Below are 26,867 nucleotides of genomic sequence, written 5' to 3'. Positions count from 1 at the left end.
CTTCTCTGACAGTGACAATGCTTTGGAATGGAATTCCCATGGAAATCAGGCTGGCCCCCCTCTGCTGCTTTTCAGGAAATGTGAAAAACATAACTATTCTGGAAAGCATGCACTGCTCCACCTTTTACTTTCTAATTCATTTCATTTTCTTTTTGTTCTGTTTTAGTTGGTTATATTGTATACTTGTTTTGGGGATTTTATGACTGTTAGTTGTCAGTTTAACCATTCTGTGGATATTTTTATTGTTTTCTGTACTATATACTGTATCAAGTGAGCTGCTGAAGGTTGCTAGATTGCAGTAGAATATAAAATGCAATGGTAAGATAAATAGGCCATTCTTCCAGTTTGAAAAGCTGCTTATACAGTTCTTTATAATCACTTTTGATTTTTTTTACCTTTCTGAATATTTCAGTACAGTATATTGCTAAAGTCAAAATCATGTATCAACATATAAAGAACCACTAGCCCTAATACAAATCCTTGTGAGACTCCTTACTTCCTTTAGAAAATTGCCCATTTATTCCTACTTTTTGCTTTATGCTTTAACCAGTTAACAACCCATGAAAGAACATACCCTCTTACCTATAACTACTATATTTAGTCAAGAACCTTTGATGAGGAACAGGCAAAGGTTTATGAAAATCTAAACATGAAATGTAGATGGGATCATTTCCATCCACATATCTGCTGACACTTAAAAAAAATCACTCTAACAAAAGTTGGCTGAGGCAGGATTTCCCCTTGCAAAATCCATGCTGATATGTTCCCCTAGCTGTCTAATTTTATTTTATTTATTTATTTATTAAATTTCTTTGCCACCCACCTCATGTACGATGACTCTGGGCGGCTTACGAGTGATAAAAATAGCAAATCACTAAAAAAATTCAATATAAATACAAAAAAATATTAATACAAATACGAAATATAAAATATAATATATAAAATATAAAATTCCAGATAGAAAGATCTTAACCTTGGCACCCTCACGGGGCCAACCACCTCCATGAATAGCTGTCCCCCTTCCCATCCCAGGCCAGGTGGCATAACCAAGTTTTTACTCCCTTCTGAAAGGCCAGGAGAGTGGGGGCCTGTCTTACTCCCGGGGGTAGCTTGTTCCAAAGAGCGGGTGCTATGGCAGAGAAGGCCCTCTTCCTGGACGCTGCCAATCAGCAATCCCTCATGGACAGGGTCCGTAACATGCCCTCTCTGCCTGACCAGGCGGGATGGGTTGATGTAATGGAGGTGAGGCGGTCCCTCAGGTAACCTGGACCCATGCCATGTAGGGTTTTAAAGATGATAACCAACACCTTGTATTGGACCCGGAAGCAAACCGGCACCCAATGCAGCTTGTGCAGCAATGGTGTTATATGTGCCCTACTAGGGGCTCCTAAAACTGCTTGCGTGGCCACATTTTGCACCAGCTGTAGCTTCCGGGTTACAAGGGTAGCCCCATGTAGAGCGCATTGCAGTAGTCCATGTGGGAGATGACCAGGGCATGAGTGATTGTTCAGATGGACTCCTGATCCAGGAAAGGGCGTAGATGGTGCACAAGCTGAAGTTGTGCAAAGGCTCCCCTGGCTACGACTGCTACCTGCTTTTCAAGCAGGAGTCATGAGTCCAGGAGAACCCCCAGGTTCTGCACTGGGTCTGTCTGGGGCAGTGCAACCCCATCCAGAACCAAAGATGGTAAGTTCCCAGATACCTGAGAGCCCCTAACCTGCAGCCACTCTGTCTTGCCAGGGTTCAGCTGAAGCCTGTTGTTCCCCATCCAAACCCTTGCAGCCTCCAGGCACCACGAAAGGGTGGCAACAGCATCACTTATGTCACCCGGGGTGGAGATGTATAGTTGAGTATCATCAGCATATTGATACCTCACCCCGTGGCAATGGATGATCTCACCCAGCAGTTTCATGTAAATGTTAAAAAGGAGCGGAGAGAGCACTGAACCCTGAGGCACCCCAAAAAGGAGGGGCTGTGGGCCAGATCTCTCATTCCCTATCAACACTGATTGGGACCAGCCCTGGAGAAAGGCATCGAACCAGTGCAACACTACGCCGCCACCCCCCCCCCCAACTCCCTGAGCTGACCCAAAAGGATACCGTGGTCAATTGTATTGAAAGCTGCTGAGAGGTCAAGAAGAGCCAGAATGGATGCACTGCTCCATCCCGCCCTCGCCAGAGATCATCCATAAGCACAACCAAAGCTGTTTCCATCCCATATCCGGGCCTGAAACCTGACTGAAAAGGGTCCAGATAATCCATTTCATCCAGGATCCTCTGGAGCTGCAATGCCACCACTTTCTCAACCACCTTCCCTAAAAAGGAAAGGTGGGAGACTGGACGAAAATTGTCCAGAATAGTGGGGTCTAGTGATGGTTTCTTGAGAAGGGGGTGCACCAGCACCTCTTTAAAGGCTTCCAGAAATACCCCCTCCCCTAAATATGAATTCGCCATCACCTGGACCCACCCACCCGTAACCTCCCAAGCTGCCTTCACCAGTCAGGAGGGACAGGTATCTAGTTGGCAAGTGGTGGCATTTACAGAGCCAAGAACCCTGTCCACTTTCTTGGGCCCAACAGGATCAAACTGTTCCCAGATAACCGGGCAAGTATGCTCCCCAGGCATCTCCCCAGACCCTGCCCCATGCTTGGCATCCAACTTGGAATGAATCTGAGTGATTTTATCCTCTAGATGCACAGAAAACTCCTCAGCCCTGTAGGTGGGTTTCTACATCCACCTTCCCTAAAAGGGATCGGGTGATCTTAAACAGGACTGTCAGGCAGCATTCTGTGGATGCAATAAGAGCAGAGAAACAGATGTTTTGCCGCTCTTACCGCCACAAGGTAGGCCTTAACAGTGGCTCTAGCTTGTGTCTGATCGGTTTTGGTCTTCGTCTTTCTCCAGCAGTGCTCTAGACGTCTCTTAATTCTCTTCAGAACCCTCAGCTCCTCTGTAAACCACGGGGAGTGTCAGGCTTGATTGGGCAAGAGAAGTCACACGGGTGCGATCCTGTCCAAGGCCCTGGCCACCTCCCTAATCCAGGCAGCAGCCAGGGCCTCTGCTGGACTGTGCAGCAAATCCTCGGGTATAACCCCCAGCTCCCTCTGAAACCCTGCCAGGTCCATCAGTCGCTGGGGGTGGACCGATTGAATAGTTATAGAATAATTAATTTTTAATGAATTATTTAATTTTTAAATTAATTTTCTTTATAATTTCTACTAAGTTGCTTGGAACAGACATTAAGCTAACTGGCCTTTAATTTCCCAGATCTCCCTTTTAAAAAATGGGTGTCATACTGACTACCTTCCACTCCTCTGGCAATGAGCCTGATTTGAGTGACAAATTACATATCTTTGCTAGGAGGTTACATTGTGGTGTTTCAAGATAGTGAAGCACATTTTCTCAGGTAAAATAATTTACTGCTGTTCGGATTACCTAAGAAAGTTAATAAAGGCTCAAGTATCTGTTCTAAATCTTTTGTAGTAAACACAGGTGTAAAGAATTCATTTTGTTTCTCTACTACATCTCTATCACCCCTTCTCTACTACATCTCTATCACCCCTTTGTCATCTAAGAACACAACTGCTTTCATGGCTAGTTTTCTGCTGCTAATACATTTTTAAAAGTGTTTATTCCAATGATAATATGGGAAGATCTATTTTGAGAGATCTGAGTATGTCAAACAAATTGCAGTCATGAGTCACTGATTTAAAACCAAACCAAACCAAGCCAAACCCTTATTCTCAGCCCTACACTAGCTAAGCAATAAATGCTGTGGACAATAGTTTTACTAGGCCAGAAAACAACTCACATATTTTCAACTCTTTTATGTTCCAACCAATTTAGCCAATGGTAAGAGCTGTTGGAGTTCTAATCTACAACATCCAGAGGGTATCACACTGTCTACACCTTTCCTAGGACATCTCTTGAATGTGACCAGAAGCTGAAGTTCCTTTCTTCATTTTTTTTCCATTTTAAAAATTTATTTAATTATTTATCAAATTTCTATTACTGCCCATCTCCCCCCAAGGAAGGGGACTCTGGGCGGTTTACAATAAAATACTCCGTTAAAACCTCAACACCTAAAATTACCAAATCAGCATCTACCAGACTAAAATACTAAATATAAATATAAAATCCAAATCTATATACCTATAGATTTAAATGTTTCTCTAAAGCAGTGTTTCAACTGTATTTGTCTTCCTCCGTTTGATGGAGGAACTGGTAGGTGCTAAGTTGAAGAACCTGGGCTACATGTAATCCATCCCTTTCCCAGAATTACAGTGCTTACCTTTCACATTGCTTAAATCTACAGGCAATGGGTTATTTATTGTGGCAAAGCTACCTGGACTATTTTCATTATATAAAGATGGATGACTTGCTACTAATATTAATGCTACTGTATAACAGAAAGTTTTTAACAACCAGACTACTCATGCAAAATTTCCAGAAATTTTTGCATGGGAATATTTCTATATTTATTACTTAGAAATGAAAGGGCTTTTTAAATGATATTGAAAATAAAGAACTATAACTTTCAGGGTCAGCAGCCTCCAAGAGATGGCATACTGTATGTCCTGCAAAAGATTAATTGTGTATTGAACAGCAAACTACCAAATATTGTTGCTGTTATTGAAGACGTGTTTGAACTTTGCAAACTGCACCACAGCAATGCCAATGGAATTCTGCCCTTCATTCATAAACAAGTACAAACAAAAAAAGTTGCTATGGCCCACTAGAACAAATGCAGTTGGAACAGCTGTTTTAATTAGCTAATAATGAGCTAAAACTTCCATCTACTTTATATGAACAGTGACAGAGTAGATACCAATTGACCATGGATCAGTGGATCCAGCCACTGATTAAATATGCAAGAAAACAGAACAATAAAGTTATGTTTATTTTTTAGTCTGTTATTGGGGTTAGGATAAACTGGCAGTATACCAGGAAGCTTTCAACTCCAAGTAAACTTTGATGGCTTACTGCTACAACAACTTAATAGTTACTAGAGCAATGGGTTGGCATGCATAAAGTGGTGCTTAAAAGCTTGTGAACCCTTTTGAATTTTTGAAGTATGATGTTTTGACTCATTTGTTTAATTGGGTTCTCTGTCTAGTTTTAGGACTGTGTGGAGAATGGATCACGTTTTAGGTCATATTTATGCAGAAATATTGAAAATTCAAAAGGGTTCAAAAGCTTTTAAGCATCACTGTTTTTATTACAAAGGGTATTATTTCCCGTCCTGCAAAGAAATGATTGTCATATCATTTTGCAATATAGTAATTCTTTACCATGAGCATTCTGTGAGAAAACAAGAGATGGATTGCTTTAATTATTGCTTAGCATTTTTTAAACTTTGTATGGGTGGTGCCCTCAATTTTAGAAATGCTTAAATAAATAAACAAACAAACAAACAAACAAATAAATAAATGCTGTTCGCAGCAACCATCCTTTGGCAAACATTTGAATCCTCTCAAAGAGGTGCAGATCTTGTGCTTTGCAGCATAATTGCCTTTTTGCTACAACAGTGTTCAGTGTTCAAAGTTCAAAGAAATGTGGATGAAATCAGAAATATTAGAGAATTTAATCTGGTCTATATTCTTGAGCAAATGAACCAAATCAACAGCTACCAGATAAATATGATGACTGAAGGAAGATTTGTTCTTCCCTGAAATTGAATGTAAACTCAAGAATTGCATTAATACATAAATACAAAAATGAATTGTATCAATACACAATATGTATGCAAGAATGCTTCTGTATGAAAAATATGCAGACACTCCCCAACTTACAAAACTGTTCCGGAAAGTCTTGCGTAACCTGACTGCCCCCAAAACGTGCGATGGAAGTTCATGTGAAATGAAAGGTGGGCTTTGTCCTCCTTCCTCCTCTATTATTTTCATTTTGTGCTCTAGAAAATAAAGGAAAGCTTCTGCCATGTGGGAGATGCTGCCCGCCTTAGAGTCTTGCTCTGCTGTATTCATCTCTGCACTGTACTATTTCGTGCTGCACTTGTAACACACCTTTTGATGCACTCTGAACATTTTAAAAGTGATTTATGGGAATCTGTAAAATCAAGCTTTGCACAACCTGGGGAGCGTCTGTGTTAAAAAAAAAGTATGTCTATATTAAAGAAGAATAGCCAGTTTGGTGTAGTGGTTAAGACACCAGGCTAGAAATTGGGACACCATGAGCTCTAGTCCTGCCTTAGGCAGAAAGCCAGCTGGGTCACCTTGGGCCAGTCGTTTTCTCTCAGCACTAGGAAGCAGCCGTTGGCAAACCACTTCTGAAATCTTGCCAGGAAAACTGCATGGACTTGTCCAGGCAGTCGCCAGAAGTCAAAACTGACTTGAAGGGACCAAAAACAAAAGAAGCAACCCCCACCAACAACAGAATATGTATATGAAAATAAGTTTAAAAATCATTTTAAAATAATTGTTAAATACTTTTTTTTGCCAAGCATGTTAAGTGTAGCCAACAGATTGTCCATTTATGTCCATGGCATCAGAAGAGGAACGTTTTTTCAATCATTCAATTATAAATCCCCTATCTGTGCAGGGCTTTGACCCATTGATATAATGGGTTTACTGCAGATCCTATATACTATGTGGACCTGTAGCATTATAGCAGGAAGAAAGAATAACAATAATGAACCATACTGAAATAATCAAACTATGCAAACTATATAGTTTGATAGTTATTTTCAAGTTGGTTAACTAAAAAAAGATGTGCTTTTTTTGGCAAATTTAATATCAATTTAAATTCCTTACCAATTATTTTTTAAAAATTGAGCAATTTTGAATGGAATGTAGATGTAAACAAAGAAGAATTTCCTACCTCTACCACTGACTTTGAATCCAGTCGAAAGTTGAAATCACCAAAGATAAAATATGAAACACGTTCAAACCGCTGATCTATAATTCTGAAAAGGCAAACAAGAAAAACATTAAATGAAGTGTGTTCAGCTGTATATGAAATAAAACAAAATCTAGAACAGTTACCTGTAAAGAGATTACAGGTACAGTATATTGATGGGATACGTTCCTATGGATCTGACACCAAAAGCCATCAAACATGGGACTAGGAATTCACAAGCTCTTTAGAACTGGTCTAGAAGATTTCTGTATAATGTACTGTATATGCCAGGGACTATCCTAGAGCTACTATACTACCATGGATAAAAGAGGATGAGGACCAAATGCATATAGTTTAAGGAAGGGACATGTTTGAATGCTTTTTTAGCTTCAGTTAATAAATAAACTACAGATCATCATAAATAAGATAATTTCTCTTGCTCTTTTGCCTCTTTGTTCCCAATAAAAATCAGGCAGCTATTTATTTATTTATCAAATTTATATAAAATTTGATTGAAAAAACTTTTAGAAGATAGTCCACTTTTTTCATCAATAGTGAACTTGCAATAGCATTCAAGTAAAATTGCATCAAAATAGATTTGAATGAATGATGGGAGTCCTCTATCATTATGAACTCAACAAGCTGCCTTGTTCTTGCTTTCTGAAATAGTGGAGTTATTCAAATCTATCCTCTATGGAGCTTTCATACATTCCAGTTCACAATTCCACTCAGTGAACTGTGCTTATAAGCACTTTTCCATTTTTCTGGTTGCTATTTTTCTGATCACCTTCAAAAACGTTACACAAAATAATTTAGCACTAGACTTTGGAATCTCACAATTGATGAAAAGCCCAAAGAAAAATGAGTTTCTTACTTGTGATGAACATAATTGTTTTGGAGAAATTAATAATGATATGTACACGTAGGAACTGCAGTGAAATTTTGTAGCATAAAATGCTCTTTTTAAGGTTCTTGTCAGTCAGGGGTCTTCTAGCTACTTCATTCCATTATCTTTCTGCCAATAGTCATACATTATTAGAGGGCCATGGAATATATGGTGTCATTGGCATTTCCTTCATGTGCTAACTTTGGAACTTTTTCAATCCCTTCTTGTGTGTGCAGTTGGTGCAGTTTTTTACATGAGCAGGTGATTACACGAGAATCCTTATTTGTTGCTCAGCTTGGGAAATAAAAGGGAATATTATCATTAATAATACTAAAAATAAATAAATAAATCTCTACTATTAGTACAATTAGAGAGCCAGTTTGGTCTAGTGGTTAGGGCACCAGGCTAGCAATCAGGAGACTGAGAGTTCTAGTCCCGCCTTAGACATGAAAGCCAGCTAGGTGATTTTGGGCCAGTTTCTCTCAGCCCAACTCACCTGACGGGGTTGTTGTTGTGTGGAAAATAGGAGGAGGAAGGAGTATTAGGTATGGTCCCTGCCTTATTTATAAAAATAATAAAGGCAGGATAAAAAAAATCTTTAATAGTTCGGTACAGTTCTTCAGTTTTAAATCTAAAATGTCATATGTTCTGAGTATATACTCCTAAGAAATGAACTTTAAATATTAAATGGGTAAATATTATATATCATTTTTTAAGCCTTGCAATGTACAATTCTTTGATTTTGGCTTAAAAAGAACTGTCTATAACAATTTTATTTCTTAGAATTTGAATAGCAAAGGGAATCTAACCAAAATCAGTACTTATGGGAATATTATGTGCTGCAAAGGTACAAAATAATGACATTGGATAGAAATCTGAAACCAGTCTATTAATTCATCAAAGAATTTGCAGTAAGCAGTTTTCTGGAGGAGGGGGGGAATGAGAAGCCTTGAGTGATCTAAAAAAAGATGAATGGATTGGAATAAGCAAGAAGAAGACCTGCACTCCTTTAAATTTAACTATAAATCTCTATAGCTCATCAGATTTTGCAAGAAACACTCCCCCCACAACAAGATGAGGGCTTTGTAAGTTGCTTTATTGTAATCCTGCATTACAATTTCTTTTGAACATGCCATGAATCAAAATTTCCTATAAAAATTTGCGATTACTCACCCAGTGGAGTGATAAATTTCAATAGAATAAGAAAGAATGTAGCCAAGTCATGTCACCAGCATTAATTTTGTTTCTCAGTGGGAGGATCTACTGCTTTTTCACATAGTTATTATCTGATGCTTGTATCACATTATCAGAAATACTGTAATCTATCTGCAAGACTTACAACTCAGTTTTACAGTGCTGCCAAACATATGATCAGGCTAAATTATCTCAGCAGTAGAATGAGTATAGAACTGGTAGCCTTCAACACACAGCCACACACATACACCCACACTCATCTAAGATGATTTGTGCTGATCATAGAGTTGATATCTATCAATACACAAGCACACACAAATTTTCATCTAAGCTGGTTATATATCATATAATCCATACTGTAAATCCACCTACTCCCACACACATAAATGAGATTCAATTACTTGATATCTCTAATAATAAAATACCTATTGGTACCAAGACTTGGATATTGCTGCTTGAAATTTAGACTGAATAGACAATACTACAGAGCCTATGTTCTAGTATAAGGAAGGGTAAAGGTAAAGAAGAACAAGCAAATAAGTCATTGTGGAAGGCATCTTGTCACCACAGAGGCACTGCAAATGAGGAAGGTGATCAATGACTTATCTATAGACTCCCAAAGAAATAATAGCATTTGTCCATTGCAGCAAAATACACCAACAGGAAGTAATGTCCATGTAGGATTAATTAGTTGATCACAACTTACAGTATCTGTTATAAACTTTTTAAGATTAAGTTCATCAGAGGCAAGAAATAAATTCATGCCTTATTCATGTCTAATAAATAGAAGTATCAACTATGTGAGCAGTTCCAGTAAATCTATGTGAAGGCTTTCAACTGCAGGGTTAATACTGTATGTGTGAATATCCTGTTTATATAATTTGAGCAACTTCAGCAAAAGGTGAACTTATTGGGATTGCTCACATATTGAGTATATCCATTTTCTGAATACCTGAATACAATTTCAACAATAAAGCTCAGAGAAAAGATTGTAAGGCAAATTGCTCAGATTTTTTTAAAAATGGAATCTTTGATTATTAAAACAACCAAAATTGACAATTGTTTTTTTATAATAGCTTGAATTATGCAGCATCCAAAACATCAGATGTTCCATTTATAAGGTTGTTTTGGACAGAAAAACAATGTTGTGTAGTACTATCTTATTCACTGTAAAGGTAAAGGTTTCCCTTGACGTAAAGTCCAGTCGAGTCCGACTCTAGGGGGCGGTGCTCATCTCCGTTTCTAAGCCTTGGAGCCGGCGTTGTCATAGACACTTCCGGGTCATGTGGCCAGCATGACGACTCGGAACGCCGTTACCTTCCCGCAGAAAGCGGTACCTATTGATCTACTCACATTTGCATGTTTTCGAACTGCTAGGTGAGCAGGAGCTGGGACGAGCAACGGGAACTCACCCCGCCGCGCGGTTTCGAACCGCCGACCTTCCGATCGACAGCTCAGCGGTTTAACCCGCAGCGCCACCGCGTCCCAATCTTATTCACTAGTACTATCTTAATCACTACAACACAATAGTGATTATGCTATGGCATCTAAAAAGAGATCAGTGTAAAATGCTGTAGATACATGATGTTGTTTTTTGTTGGAGATATCAGTAAATCAGCATGCCTCATTAGCATGTGGATGAGTTCATTTTAGGATGCAAATTCTCCATGTGCTTCTGGAGGAAGCTGTTTGTTGCCCCTCCCACATTCCTCACTTCCTCTTCCTTCTTCCTCCATTGGAGAAGCAGCATGCAGCCTGCAGCTCTATCCATCTCTGGGCTACATGCTTGGACCTAGAGTCAGGATTTTGCCCCTTTCTCCACACAGCCTTCAGCAGCAATGAGGGCTGAGAGTACATTAAGTTTGGGAACAGAAAGAAGAACCAGAATAATCAACTTTTCTTCTGAGATGAATGTAACTCGACCAAATAAATCAGTAAGACTTCTTTTGACGTACTTTTGAACCTACTTTGTCTGTGTAATTCTTTATGCTTGGGTGGGCTAAGTGTATAAGATCAATAACCTATATTTCTCTAACATGCTCATTAATGCTATTTTAGATAATATTCTTTGTTTTGTGCACATCTTTCACTGTGTTAAGCTCTGCTCCATTCAGTGGTCCTAGCTGTCCACTAATGGCTTCATTTTTCACATGTTCTGATAAGATTTAAATAGCAAATAATAATTAATAATAATTTCTGTTTGAGTATTGATATGTATAAGGCAAAAAGGGTATTTTCTCAAACAATTACTAGTTTTTTGCACTTTGGAAACTGATTTTACACTGACAGGCCACAATTTTACCCAATCTTATATTTATCTTTTGGACCACCATTTGCTTCCTGATAATTTCAAAGAGTCTGTTTCCACAAATTTTCTTGTTTGGCTGAATGAAATATGGAAGCTGAATGATTAATCTCAGTTAAAGATGTTTGCCTTGCACAACATTAGTACTGCAAATATTTATCTTCCATTCATTTTTTGAAGATATACCACTTTTTTGGCAGTATTGAACAACGAGACTTATATTGTCCTCTTGAACAGAATCATTCATTTCTAATGATTCATATTCATAAGCTGCTATGGGAAAAAAAAGTTTAAAAGGCAAACATTGAACTTTTGAGATCCTCTACCTACTTTAATCCAAAACTGTATAAGGGAGGTCATGCCAGCCCTTTGAGGTAGACCAGACTAGGAAACCAGGGTTATGAATGCTAATACTACTTTTATTATAAGGTTACAGTAACAGAATCTTGCAAGTCTGAAAACACTTCCCCCACCCTCCCTTTATCTTCGTGAGAACTAGGGAAGGTCTTGTGGAACCAGCCCTGGAGGAAGGAGGAGAACCCCTGCAACACTATGTCTCCCACTCCTATCCCCCTAAGTGTGTCCAAAAGAATTGACAGGAAAAGCTACTAAGAGAGCAAGGAGGGCAGAACAGGTGGACCATTGCCATCCTAAGCCATCCAGAAGTCATGCACTAGTGTGATCAATGATATCTCAGTACTATAACAAGACTTGAATCCTGACTAAAAGGTGACAAAATAATCTGTTTCCTCCAGGCTTGACACCTTCTCCATAACCTTTCCTCAAAAGAGAAAATTGGAAACTGGATGAAAATTATTGTTGTTGGGTCCAGTTAGGATTGGGGTCCAGAGATGGTTTCTTGAATAGAGTGTACCACTGCATCCTTAAGTACAGCAGACTACCCTCTCACTCATGGATGAATTAACCACTGCCTGGACCCAACCACACATCACTTCCTAGGTGGCCTGAACCAGCCAGGAGGTACTGTATATAGATCTAATATACTACTCCAGGGGCTGTCTACTTCTTCAGGACTAATAGGTACCATGCCTCCCAAAAAACACAGTCAGACTGTACCTCAGTTAATCTGATAGAATATGCACTGCCAGAGTCCAACTCCAAGTGGATCTAAGCAACTTTATCAGTCAGATAACTTGAATACTCTTCAGAGCAGCCCTGCAGATGGTCCTCTAGGCCTTTTTCCAAAATTTCTTAATCTATCTCTGATATACATCCAGTTTTTCATGAGCATTTTCATAGATATGAATACACAGACATATATATTCACATCCATCTCTAGTTTAAGCACTAGAGCATGTTACCTCTGGAGTAGCCTCCAGAAGAACCTGAAGCACTTGGGAGGAAGGTGTGCAGGGAGGACATCTAAGCCTGAAGCTAGACTGACTGACTAGACTATCTGGATGTGTTTTCCCTTCCCTCCCTCTTCTAATCCAGGGATAGGGCAGAGACAATTTGAGTTTCTTCCTAATGTTTTCTTTTTCACAGACTTAAAGCATGTTTGTGTACATATTGTTGTAACTATCTCTGCATGGTTTCGCCAAGGACACCTCTGTAACTCTGTATATAGATGCACCTCCAAATGAAAATAAAAAAAAACAGTAATCTGAAATGTGCATTCACCAAACTTATACAGATTAGAATTTGATATTTGTGCCCTTTCTTGTCATGACTAGTAACTTCTTGTGGTCTAGAGGAAATCTAATGTGTGTCCTATCTCTTGCTGCTAATGTCCTTGATGATCATATTTTCTACTCATTGTGTGTTCAGAATTATATGCAGTAATTTGTTTTGGTATTTTAGATAAGCAAACTAACCAGTGCTCTTTCTGACAAAAATTGCCCTTGGTTTCCAGAGCACAATATACTCTTTCCTTACATTAATCAAGTAAGGAGCATCCTTTTCTCTAATGTGCATAACTTCTTCTGTTTCTTTCCCCTCTTCCTCTCTCCATCATGCATGTGGGATTTTTGTGAGCGAAGCCCTGCTTAGGGGGCCTCATTTTCTACAACTTTTTCAAACTGCCCTAAAAACTTTTCAATGTATACTTTTACATTAAAGATATTTATGAACAGAAATTTGTGCTTGAAAAAAACCATACATATTATATAACAAAAACCAAGTTCATGTATTTCTTGGGTGACATATAAACAGTTATCAGCGAACAGTGCTTGCTCTGTAAACCACAATAAAAAATCAAGAATAGAAAGACTGAGCAGGATAGTGACTGCAACATAGGCTATTGTTTGCAACATTTATCCATTCTTCAAGGTTAATTCTAACAGGAAAAATCCCCTTTAAATTAAATATTGGGTTTGATGACAGCCCTCTTTAAAATCTTGAAAATATGTGAAGAAGTTTGCTTATTTAACAGGAAAAGCATCATGAATATATATTTACAAATGCCGTGTAATACTGTACATCTGGACAAACATTAGGCTCGGCCTATGGTACTTAAGGATTCTCAGGTAGCCGGCTCAGGTCGACTCAGCCTTCCATACTTCTGAGGTCGGTCAAATGAGCACCCAGCTTGCTGGGAAAGGCGACAACTGGGGAAGGCAATGGCAAACCACCCCGCTATAGTCTGCCAAGAAAACTTCACAAAAGCAGCGTCCCCCCAAAGGGCCAGACGTGACTCGGTGCTTGCACAGGGGACCTTTCACCTTTCACCATGGTACTTACAGCAAATTATATGACTATCTTGAAATAAACATACTGTATCCAATGAACGTTCTTTCCTAGGTAATGTGTTTAGCATCTGAACCCTGAACTATGAATTTAGTATAACTTCGTATTATTCCGTTTTAAAAATTATAAGGTACTTGTGAGGTACTCCTTCATATTTAAAGTGAAAATTTAAAACATAATTCAAGTGTATTCCATAGATGAAATTGAGAACTGCAGCAAACTGGCTAAGAGGTGGATCCCCCCCCGCACCTCAAATTTATTTATTTATTTCAGTATCCTCCACTCAGGGTTCAAAGTGGTTAATAAGACAAGAACTATATAACTGACTTTTACTATTTATTCTCTCATTTATTGCTAGTTAGATGGTCTGGAGATGAGGATGTTGTATGCCAGGGAGAGGAAATACATATCAGTGATTTTGTGAGTGTAGGTATGCATGCATGTTGGGAGCTGGTGAACATGATTCAATGTGACAAGAGGAACATGATCTAGCTAAACCATTTCTCAGGGCACTTTGTAAGAAGGATCAGCTGCATTATTCCTTTAATAGCCATGTCTAATGCAATAGGCCAATGGTTTTTGTCCCAAGCCAAGGTATCAGCTGCAGGTCAGAAGGTAACATTCTGTTTACAAGATTATTTCCTAAAGCACTTATCTTGCCTTCGGTGTGAAAAGTTGACTTTTCTGTTTGTAAGGGGGCCAAAAGAATTGAAGGAATGGGAAAAATTAGCTACACTGAGCTGGAGCTGAATAGAATTAAGTGGGAGGTCTGAGAAAGGCCCGCTGTGGTGCTCAGCGGGATACCTTATTAGCCACGTCATCACAGTTCATTCAGGCAAACAGTAACAGTGTCACCAACATTCCCACACAAAGACAAAGTTCTTTACACAGTCTATAAACATGCTTCCCTTGGCCGATTCATCCTGATCTGACACCACTGAAAGGAAGGTTCTTCACCCACTTTCTCTCCCTCTCTCTCTCTTTTGTGAACAAAAAACAAAATCTCAACCCTGGTCCAACAAGATGAATGAAGAAAACCAGGAAGAACATTTTAGTATTTCTAGGGAAGAAACAATTTAGAAAGCAAAATGATTTTATACATAAAAACTTTTTTGGTGTATTAATATTAGAGTAAAAATTAATATTAGAGTAATCTTGTTTATTTTTCTATATTTTTCAAGCACTGGCATGTATGTGCCTTGAATGCTAATGAAAGCAGACTATTTGACACTAACAATGAAAGAAATTAGTAAGGGCCCAGGACAAATTAATTGGAGCAAAAATTAAATATGAAATCCAAACAATGTTAATAGAGTGCTAAGTTCAGGAATGACATTGAGTAGTTTTTTAAAAATCTCTTCAAAACAGAGTTAAATACATATTTTAAGCATTTTGAAGATCACTTTGCTCTTTAAATTGGCAGAGTTTAGTAAAGCAGTTTACTGAGTTTATTAAGGCAGCCAATATAAAACTAACTTGATGTCTATATAGTTGTCTTTGCAGCATGGCTTGAATATATATATAATATTTCATTTTTTTAAAAGGAAACAATAGAAATAATTTTAAAACATTAAATACTGTTGCACCGAATGCCAACCAAGCACCAGTGTAAATTGGCTGCATTGTTATGGTGTTCATTTTTGTGTGGAAGGCCTTGCTCTACTTAAAAGTTAATCTAAACATCGAATGGATTATATAAATTTGAATATAATAAAAATAATGTTGCATGCAAGAAGAACTGCCATTTCATCTCATATATCTGTATCAGACTGTTAAGAAGCAATTTTACTAAATAGAAACAATAGGGGTATTTTCATTCATGTAGGATGTTGAATCTCCACTGGCCACAGCATCAAGAAAGGGTACCAGAAAAGTTTTGAAACAAGGTCATAGAAAGGTGACTGTATAGAAGAGTTTACATCTTATATTTGATTTACACCCAACAATTGTTTATTGACGCATTTTGGCTATACAGAAGGACAGTACTTTCCCTGACAAATGGATAAAGGGGAAATGAAATATTATATTACTGATTATATTAGATTCTTCAATGGTTACAGGGGTATCTTGGGAAGTTCTACTATTTTTAAAGTTTTGGGCACCACAAAGCTGCACTGTTATGATGGGACAATTATGAACATCCCTCCCTCTAGCCTGAGCTTTGTTTGCTTGCCAAAAAATGGAGGAAGCTTTCATTTTGCAAATACATTTAGAATTGAAATAATTTCAAAACAATTTTGAAAATTCATATTTTATGTCAGACTGCTCTGAAGCTAAAGGAACCTGCAAAATCAGTGGGAATATGGTACGTAGTCTAACTATTAAAATCAGAAAAAGTATTGAAATCTCAGTGGGCTAATGCTGATTTTTTTATTGTATTACAAAAAACGGATTTCATTTGATTTGACTCCAGTGGACTAGAGTGAGTCTCTTGTGTGAACTCAAACACCCCTTTGGATGTTAGTTACTAAAAACTGAAAAAAATAAAACATAAACATAAACACATAAGCACATATATAAAGTCTTCATTCACTTATTGGTGCAGTGGGTTTGCAATAGAGCCAGTTTGGTCTAGTGGTTAAGGCAACAGGCTAGAGACCAGGAGACTGAGAGTCCCGCCTTAGGCCTGAAAGCCGGCTGGGTGACCTTGGGCCAGTCCCTCTCTCTCAGCCCAACCCACCTCACAGGGTTGTTGTTGCAGGGAAAATAGGAGGAGGAAGGAGTATGAGGTATGTTCGCCGCCTTGAGTTATTTATAAAAATAATGAAGGTGGGATAAAAATTAATTAAATAAATATGGCATGGCTTCCTTCTTGAACATTCTTAAATTCAGAGATTGTAAAGAGATGTAATTGTTGGGGGAGATGGGCGGTGATACAAATTTAAATAAATAAATAAATAAATATTAATAGAATATATAACAGTTGGCAGATTACTGTATATTGGATCAACACCAATTAAAGCAAACCACATATCTTTACTACTTGAGAGGAGAATAGTAGCTAGTTACTATTAGCCAGCTAATAAGGGAAACAGGAGGCTGGATAGATAAAAACTCTTCTGATACTCCTCGGTCTTAGAATATTCTTTTACTAATGCCATTTGTCCCTTTTGAAGAATTCCAATTGTTGCTAAATATGCCCTCCATAACTTAACTTGAGATAGTTTTGTAACAATTTTTGCTTTAGGTAAAAAATTAAATGGTGTCAGTCTAGGAGTAACCAGAAAAGGCCTAATGTAAGTGCTTTCACCAGCATGCTTGAAATGTTGTAATGCTGACATTAAAAAGCTTAACTTTATCATATTCTTGAACCTTTTTGCTTTTTGATATAATAGCCAAAACCTATTAATAACACAAAAACATTTCAAAATGTCAGGCAGCAAACAACAAGATAAAAGGTGTTGTCAAGAGTCTTAGGTAATCATCTTATTACTTAGGGCATTTGCCAGGATCATTTAACTAATATGTGAGTTCACTTTTAATTTCATTATAGAGCCCCATGAACAACACCAAAAAAGCAGTATTTTCAAAATCAATTATCATGTCAGCAGATATTAAGATGGCAAGGAAGACCACATCAATAATATATATTTAATTTAGGGAAAGGATTACAAGAGCTATAAAAATCAATTTTTAGAGCTGGAAAAATGGCTTTCTTTAGTCAGAATGGTTTTTCCCCTCTATTGACAAAACCATGATCTTATCTGACACTGACATTTAACTAATGCAACGTTAGATACGCATAATGATATAAGTACTTGTCAATTCTGCTACAAGGAAGCACTACTGCTATTGTAATGGGCAAAGCTGCTATAAATGTGAATTGTTTCCCAGTAATAGAATCCTTGTACTACAACACATAAGCTTCAGATCAAAATCTGCAGTTCATAGGTTTGCAAGAAGCACTAGATTTAAAGGAACAAGTCTGCATTACAGACAAGCAGCTATATCCAGTAACTAGATAGGCTAGATCTGGAATCTTTGGATTGTGTGGTTCTTTATTATCCATAACTCTACTAATCTGCAATGTGGTGATATCCATGCTGAATCTCCAGTTCATGGTGAACTCATTAAAAAAAGCAATACTCTTCAATTTTATAAATTATGCAAAAATGGTTTGCTGTTTTAAAGAGATAGAACAGGTAATCCCTATTCTCTCCTCCTTCACAGAGCCTCACTATATTCAGGTAAGAGCAAAATTGTGTTTTCATTCCTACTGTTGTCATTCTAATAGACCTCCCCTAAGTATGGTGACTTTGGGCCAATCAACTCACAGGGTTATTTTTCTGGGGGAAACAGGACGATAGAACATCATGCATGCTGCCCTGGGCTGTACCCCCCCCCACAAAAAAGCAGCATGTAAATCTAATAAATAAATAAATAAGCAGCAAGCAACAGCTCATATTTGAGCTTTTGTATGACTGATATGTCTGCAACCATGTGGTCATGTCAAATATATACATACAAGCAGATGCTTTCATATTACATTTTCTTTGTAAACAAGTGTGTTCAACATGTGGATGTTAGAAATGAGAGAAAGTAACATTGAGGTTAAAGTTAAATATCTGTTCCAGCTCCTATTTCAACACAGGAAGGGCCTTCACATAAGAAATGCCTGAATAGGCCTTGACTTCCAGGGAAGGTATGGTGAACTGAAGACGGCTCTGCGAAAGCGGAGCCAACAACCACAGCAAAGACCAAGGAATTGGTGAGTAGACTGGTTTCTTGGAACCCCTCTGGATAAGGAAAGGATGGGAAATTGCACACATGGGATCCAGATGGCTGCTCTTCGCGAGACTGCAGGACAGCAGTTTTCCACAGGTTTGAGCACTGTGAGACGGTGGGAACAGCCATCTTGCTCACAACTGTGGCAGAGCCTTTTCAAGGATACTAAGTTAGCAAACCTCACTTTTTAATCACTTTTGGAAATTCCCTATTAACCATCGTAAAGCTATTAGAGACCTTTGGAATGACAATTTTGAAAAGTCTTTATTGGGTGAGTTTATCTTCAACTCTGAACAAAATAAAAATTAATTATAAGCTTAAGAACTTAAAAGAATTTGAAATAAACAGCAAAAGCTAAATAAGATTTTGATCTAATAAATGGATTAAGGGTCCAGATAAATTTGGAATATTGACTTTTACTATAAGATTATGAAATTAACTGTAAAAAATCAACAACTTCTCATGGGAAACAGACTTATTTTGCTGTCCTGGCTATTGCAAGTCATAACAAAAGATAAGTGATGATTTTACAGACTGGACACTAGAGGGGACTAAAGATTTTAAGCAGAAAGAAAAAAAAAACAAGCCTGTTGTTGATGTCAGTTACTACTGGGACTGACAAAATGACATAAAACATTATAACATTGGAAATATTAAAGGAAATCTTTGAAGAATAGAGCCAGAAGCTAGTGACGACAATATCAACACTGTCAGTTATGATGTCTGCTTCTATGGATAGACTACGGATAAAGAATTGAAGAGACATCAAATCCTATGACAATATTTGACTGAATTAAGATTAAGACCATTAGAAGTGAAAGGAAGGAATATAAAGTTGGTTTATTTAATCAAAGCTAAAATAAGACCTTTTTTCTTTTTTTTTTTTGCAATGTTCTGGCAACCCTTTATGGACTTTTTGCTGACACCAGGATTGATAAATTGATGTTTTATGGATTTACTTATAGATAAGAGATGGAATATGGGATGAAGAGATATCTGTTTAACCTTATAGGGGATGAAGAATTATTAAATTTGTTTATACTTGTGATGATGGTTGGAAGTCACTTCTTTATATATTTTCTTTTTCTTTATTAATTTTTTTCTTTTTCTTTATTTTTTCCTACACTTTTTATTCTTTCTTTCCATTATCTTCTCTTCCTTTAAGTTTAGTTTGTATTAGTTTTTACTATTGTAATTAAAATTCTTAATATTTTTAAAAAATGCTTGAATAGGCCTTGAGCCCTAGCATCTTCCAAAATATACAGTTGGATAGCTACCGGCTTGGGTTATATTGCAGAAAATCTGTTTGGTGTTAAATAATCCCAGAAATTCCATGTTTGTGGAAGAAAATATAATAATGCCATGAAAATCCTCCAGCATACAAAGAAGCGCCTACCTCCAAAAATGGTTTAATTCATTTCGCTCCTCCCTCCAAAAAAGACTTAATTCATTTCTTTCCTCCCTCCAAAAAAGGTTGATTACAAATTATTGATCGCAATTATCAGTTATCAGTGAGTAGCAAGTTTACATTCTAATCTGTAAGCATGTATGTGTACATCCAATTTGATGTAGTGGTTAAGGAGCAAACCTGAAACCAGGAGACTGTGAATTTCAGTCCTGCCTTAGGCACGAAGCCAAGCTAAATGACCTTGGGCCGTTCATTCTCTCTCAGCCTTAGGAAGAAAGCAATGCAAACTATTTCTGAATACCACAGGGAAATGTTGCTAGGAGTCAAAAATGACTTGAAGGAACAATTTTTATATTTTTTAGTTTCTATACTTTAAGAAATATGTAAACATTTTAACATGTCACTATTACATGTATTTGCAATTTACTTGTATACTCTTATTGTGGCACACAAATTTGTGCCTGGATTCGGAAAAGCTGCACGAGACAATATTTTCCACACAAGGCATGTCAGAAATTGCAGTAGAGGGAACATTGGCTGAGAGTCTGGAAGTCATAATCCATCTTCCCCCACAACTCAGACACAAATGCAACCACACACACACACAATTTTAGTATAAGATCACACTGTAAAAATAGGTCCAGTGATTCATAGATATATATCTTAATGTTCACAATAGTTGTAGATTCAGTTGGTTAAAAATTAAAATGTACTCTGTTATCTTTTATAACCCCTGTGAAAAGCAACAGTGTTCTATTGTTGGAAAAATATACATTTAAATAACAAGGGTAAACTAGTGTTTACAAACACCCCAAGTCCTCAGATTATTCCAGCGGCCTGGATCATTCACACAAGTTTTGCCTCTGCCTAGAAACGAAGTAGCTTTTCTTCAGCTCATTCACTTGCTAGTTCTGGGAAAAGCCCAAAGAGAAACCTTTGGAGTGGAGAGGTCTTTGAGCAGATGTGACAGCTGACTGATGAGCATCTATAAAATGACAAAGCATTGCTCTGTGCAGGCTGTGCATCACATTGCCTCACCCTGGGAAAACTAATTGCTTTGAATTGTTAATAGCAACATTATTTTTCTGGCAATCATTTCTTTTGAATACTCAAAATGAGCATGAAACAGCTCCTTTGACTGGACATAAAAGTTAAATGTCCCAATGTTGATCAAATTAACTTCAGCTATGTGACAATGGACTATATTTGTGAGAAAATAATGAGGGTCACAAAAGGGGGCTTTATGCCAAGATTTCACAGTTGTAATGTAAAAAAAATGTTTCTGTTCAACTAGGCCAAGCTATGTTTTGAAGAGACAACAGAAGACCTCTGTCATGTTTGAGGGGGTTGGCAGAAGGGAGAATATCTGGATAAATTTTGATTTTAGAACTGGCATAGTAAGCACAGCTCTGCCTAATTATTCCTCCTCCATACTATTACGGTATTTTTCACTGAAGACACTATTCTTCAATTCCTTATGCTATTTTAAATATTTCTTGAATTTCTCCTCTCTCTCTGAATATAGATCTGCTTCATAGGCTGTATCTATGCAGCTTTAGAGAGTGATTTTTCTATTTCCAAAGGCACAAGATTTATCAATTAAATATTTATTAGAAACATTAAATATGGGGTTTATAACACAAATGGTTTCCATGGGAAGCTACTGGCCTCAAAGCAATTCCTGTTATAAATCACTGAAATGGCTCTAAATCTGACAAAACATCAACAAGGTTATCCTTAAAAAATCTGCATGCCATTAATGAACAGCTAAGAAAACAACTTCATAACTTTAATAATAATCAAAGCATGCTATAGATTTGCTTCATTTTTCCTCTTTTTTTCAATATTGTTTTATTTAACTACAGTGCTGCAGATCTATATACCACTTTTGGATATGCATTCTTTTCCTTTATACTTAAACTCATTTTTTAAAAAACAGAACCCTCAACTTACTTCTTTTTTCCCCAAAATAATTAAGACAGAACATAGTCTATGATGGTCAGTTCAATCTTGCATAACAGACATAATTAACTGGGGTTCACGCTGGCCAAGATGCATCCAGCAGACTGAACTGTTTCACTTACTCCCACAGCAGACTTAAATCAAATGTGGAAAGATGTTTCAGTTTCATTCAGTGAGGGTTTAGCTCATTAAATTCTTTTCCTTTTTAGTATTGTTCCTGAAACTTGAACTGCATTGCTCTTAAATGCTCTTTAGTAGTTTAAAGGCTATGGAGGAAAAGACTTCTCAGCCTCTGGTTTTAACAGCATTAAATCTGCATCATTAGGACATGCAGATAAGGGGATTTAAAGGCCCAGCTTGAAACTTCTCTCTTCTGTCTTTATCTGACACTGCATAGCTCCTGTACCTCAGCTGGAAATGTAGATCTATGAATCTTTAAAGGGAGATTAAAAGGGAAGGAAAAAACTACTTTCTTTCTTATAGATGTTCTTACTTTCCCCTTTCCTACTGTCTGAAGGAGTGATGACAGACAATAGTCCAAGATGGTTCCCAAAACCCTCTGAATGGGTGCACTGTTGGTGGTAGCATTCATTCAAAGTGAGCTTCAGTGTATTGTCCTCCCTGATCAGCAGATCAGAATAGAGTTTGCTGGTGGCTGCCAAAAGGTTAGCAGTCCTGATGAAAGGGGTTTCCCATTATTCACTGCTCTTACAGAACTCTCCTTTTGTGCTGGGCAGCCCACCGTTTCACTACGGAGGTCCGGATCTGCGGCTGGCTGCTTTCTCAAAATGAGCAATCTATGTGAATGCAAACCCACAGTGATAGTGCCACCTAAAACTGAAGATTTTCTTTTCTGAAAGGCAGGGGAGCCAAGTCTGTTTTTGGCAGTGTCACATTGCAATGATATACTGCCATGACATATTTGACCTACAATTAGTGCTATTGCAACTGGACAGTTTCCTTACTTCTGCCAAGAGATTTGTGGAAGCATTCCAAAGCCCGACAACATTAAAAGAAAACACACAGCAAATCACAGTAATACACAAATGTTCCCTTGGAACACCACAACATAATCAAAAGAGATAGAAATAAATCCCACATCAAAAACTAATTCATTCCCCTTGAAGTTTATTAATGAATGTACATAACTGCATGCTATTTGATAGAGTAAGTGGGATAATGGATCAATTATTTCTATTAGACCACCTACTATCTCCTAGTTGCTAGGATCACTACAAAGAATGCTGGCCCAGGTAGGGCTTAATCTTATTCAGCAAAGAGTATCCACAAGAAAAGTAGACCCTCACAATCATGTTACCCAGATTAGTTATGCCTGAATTCTGAAGAGACACCAAATATTTTTCCCTAGTACATTTAGCACACAGTAGTAAACTACGGGGACTAGTGGCCCACACAGACGATAAGGATGAAGTCAGACTACTTTTATCTTAGAATAATTTTTGAAAAAAAACCTTATTGAAAAACAACTTCTAAGATGGGAAGTGTAGGGAGAAGACCATTCATAAACTTTGAATAACAGGGTAGTTGAAGCACACTGATCAAGACATTACACTAGAATCCTTTGTCAGGTGCAGAGTAAGCAAATCAAATCACATGCTAATATTCTAAAATCTACATTTCTTCTCCCCAGATTTTCTGCATTCTGAGTGTAGAACAATAGCTATGAAAAAGCATGGAAAACTGGTTGGAAGCAAAATACTGAATTTCTATTTAGTATTATGCTACCTAGAAAGAAAGTGAGGATTAGAATACAATATTATTGGCCATTTTCAGCATATGTTATTCTGTAAGCTCTTGAATTTTGCTAAATCTGTGTGCTTTCAATTACGTACAACTACCAAATTTAGCCTATGATTAGTACCCTTTAGCAAGTCAAAAATCCAAATTAAGTTTTACTGTATAAAATGGGAATGGTCAAGGAAAGAATAGTGGTGATGTTAAAACAGTAAGGAACAAAAAATGCTGGGCCTATTAGAAGCACAGAACATACTATGTTTTAATATTATATTATAAAAAATTAAATCTTGCACAAGTGGAGCTCCACTTCTGGTAACCACGTGGACATGTTCATGTATTTTATTGTATCAATATGGAATTAATTTGCCATTCTTTCTTCCAGGATGTTTCTTTGACTTCTCAGTTTATCTTATAACCCTGGTATTTCCTGGTGATCTCCTATCCAAGTATTAACCATGTCTAATCCTCTTTAGCTTCTTTGAGATTAGCCAAGTTTGGCTAGGACCTGCTGAGGACCTTTCTGATTATAAACATATTTGAATTCACAACCATTAATCCCAGATGGGTCCTACATAATAGGACATCCATATAAACTGGGGATTATGGGTATTATAATCCCAATTATAATATTATATAGTATTATTATAATCCCAATTTGGAGGACATAATTTGGGGAAAGCTGCTATACTTTATACCTGGTATACCCCTCACTTACTGATTTTCAGAAAATACTGGCAAGAAATCAGGAGCCTAGTAGCATCTTTTCCAACTAACACATTTTATAAAAGGCACAAGCTTTTTATGCCTTTTAAAAGCTTACGCCTTATAATAAAACATGTTAGTCAGAAAAAGTGCTATTAGACTTCTGACTTTTTATCACTATAGACTGACACGGCTCCCACGATGTGAGAAAAAAGTGGAAGACCATTCCAGTAAGTTTATTCATATAAAGGACTGGATCACTAGACTAACCACTGTATAGTTTTCAATGTTAAGCTTTTCTTTCTTTCTTTCCTTCTTTTAATGCTTTTTGCTACTGTATGCTTTGAATTCTTAAGGGATATGGATACATTTCTTAAAAGTCACAACAACAACTTTTCATATTGGAAATACAATACAGGGCAATACAAGGAGCCAAGAGAGTCTATTACTTACCTGTCAAGTACATAACCGAGGGCTTTATGCCTTATTCCCGAGTAAACGGATGGGCTAGTTTCCCAAGCAACTAAATTGGAAGCATCATGGAAAAGATGAATGTTTACCAAGTCAAAGGCACTGTGACAAAAGGAAAAAAAGACTGACTCAGAATACATACAAGAACATCATCAAGAAGGAAAGCACTGCATTACAGTCAGAATCATCGCAGATTAGGATATTTTAAAAATGTCTGTAAAAAGTCCTAGGTGTATTTTAGATGGAAGGTCTCCAATTTTGGCGGGCAGTGTCATATTTTGAGAACAAGGTGTAGGCCCTCCTACAAAGTAGGAAGCTTAACAATTCATAACACAGTGGCTATGAGGACATGATGAACACAGCAAACCAATTTACCAAGATGCTACCTGTCATTCCCTATATCTCTGCTTTCCATACGATGTTCTGTACTACTTCAGTTTATCTTTGTTCTTCTTGGACCAGATAGGCAAATGTCCTAAAACTTGGCTGTCCATTATTTTTAATTTTAAAGATTTTTAAAGATATCTTATAGGATCCGTAAGGAGATTGGAAGCTGGTACTTTGCTTTACAGTTTCCTTTCCTTTCCTTTAATTAATTAATTAATTAATTACTTACTTTGATTTATTTATCAAATTTATCACCACCCATCTCCCCCACAAGGAGGGACAAAGATATCAAAGTTATAAAAAGCAATGTAAGGCAGAGAACCTGGTCAGTGCCAGGCAGGGAATCCACAGGTGTCTTGGTGCCACATTGGGGACCAGAGAATTATAGTATGTGCCTTGACAAGGCAGTTGAAAACAAAAATATGAAATACCTAATGAAAATCTTTTAACAAATCAATATGCTACATGCATTGTAAAAGCAGCAAGTAAAATAAAACAGCATAGCACAGTAAAAACAGCCCAATACAAACTAGAACAAAACAGTCTTTAAGAAACTCACAAAGCAGAACTTGGTACCCTTGGTGTGGGGAGGTAATTCCAAAGAAGTGGAATTACAGAGAAAAGGCCTTGTTGTACTCATCTCACAGTTCTTACTTGTGGACTAGAAAGCAAAGCTTAGAAGCTGGTCTTAAAGTTTGTCAGGTTTGTAAAAGAGCAATAGTCCTTCAGAAAACCTAGTCTCAACCCATTTACAGTTTCAAAGGAACATATTAGCATATTAAGCTGGTTTGGAAACAAATAGTACATAATAAAGGTAACCTGACATAAATGCCTAGCTTCTACAATGATTTAGACTGCTTCAGTACCATCTTTAAAGATATTATAGTAATCTGGCACACTCTTTATTATAGGTACCATGGTAAGCTGAGTCCAGAAAAACTTCCAAGCCTCATAGTTGTCTGCTCTGAAGGAAAGCAATCTCTTCCACAGAGTATTGAGCACTTGCACCCAGGTCAGCTTTTAATTCCCTCTCTCTGAGAACTTCCTTCTTGCTAAGATTAAGCTTCTACTTAATTGTCCTCCTGCCCCCAAATACCTGTTCGGTATTTTCACTGTACCCTTGGATTGGAGAACAGAAAAGAGAAGTAGAGCTGTGCGTCATCCGCATATTGGTGATATTCCAGATGAAGTCCAGCAATGTCCAGATGTTAAAAATCATGAGGAAAAAGCTAGAACTTGAGGCCAGGAGCAATGCAGTGAAACAGAAAAACATCAGGACCATGTTCTGAGACCTTTCTGACAGAAAGGACTGGAACCACAAAAACATAATGTATCCAAGTCCTGACCCAGAAATGTTGTTCTCAGAGATACCATTGCTAATGAAATCAAAATATTTATCCCATCCATTTTCTGATATTAGCATCCTTAAAGGTGACCAATAAAATTTATGTATGAAACTCAGCCAAAATAAATAAATAAATAAAATAAAATCTGTTTGGAATAAATGAG

General features: G+C 37.4%; 1 protein-coding gene across 2 annotated transcripts in view; it reads right to left on the bottom strand.

The window, feature by feature from the left end:
* INPP5A (inositol polyphosphate-5-phosphatase A) overlaps positions 1 to 26,867 on the bottom strand; it is a 299,141-nt gene that overhangs the window by 90,840 nt on the left and 181,434 nt on the right. For both annotated transcript variants that reach the window (XM_063307365.1, XM_063307366.1), the window contains exons 8-9: positions 24,954 to 25,073; positions 6,837 to 6,921 (exon numbers count right to left, since the gene is read on the bottom strand). In XM_063307365.1, coding sequence (XP_063163435.1) covers positions 6,837 to 6,921; positions 24,954 to 25,073 — 205 coding nt within the window. The remainder of the gene's footprint in view (positions 1 to 6,836; positions 6,922 to 24,953; positions 25,074 to 26,867) is intronic.

Source organism: Candoia aspera, chromosome 6 (assembly GCF_035149785.1).
Source record: "Candoia aspera isolate rCanAsp1 chromosome 6, rCanAsp1.hap2, whole genome shotgun sequence".
NCBI classification, from domain to species: domain Eukaryota; kingdom Metazoa; phylum Chordata; class Lepidosauria; order Squamata; family Boidae; genus Candoia; species Candoia aspera.
The sequence above is the reverse complement of the archived record's forward strand: the minus strand, read 5'-3'. Positions and strand labels throughout refer to the sequence as shown.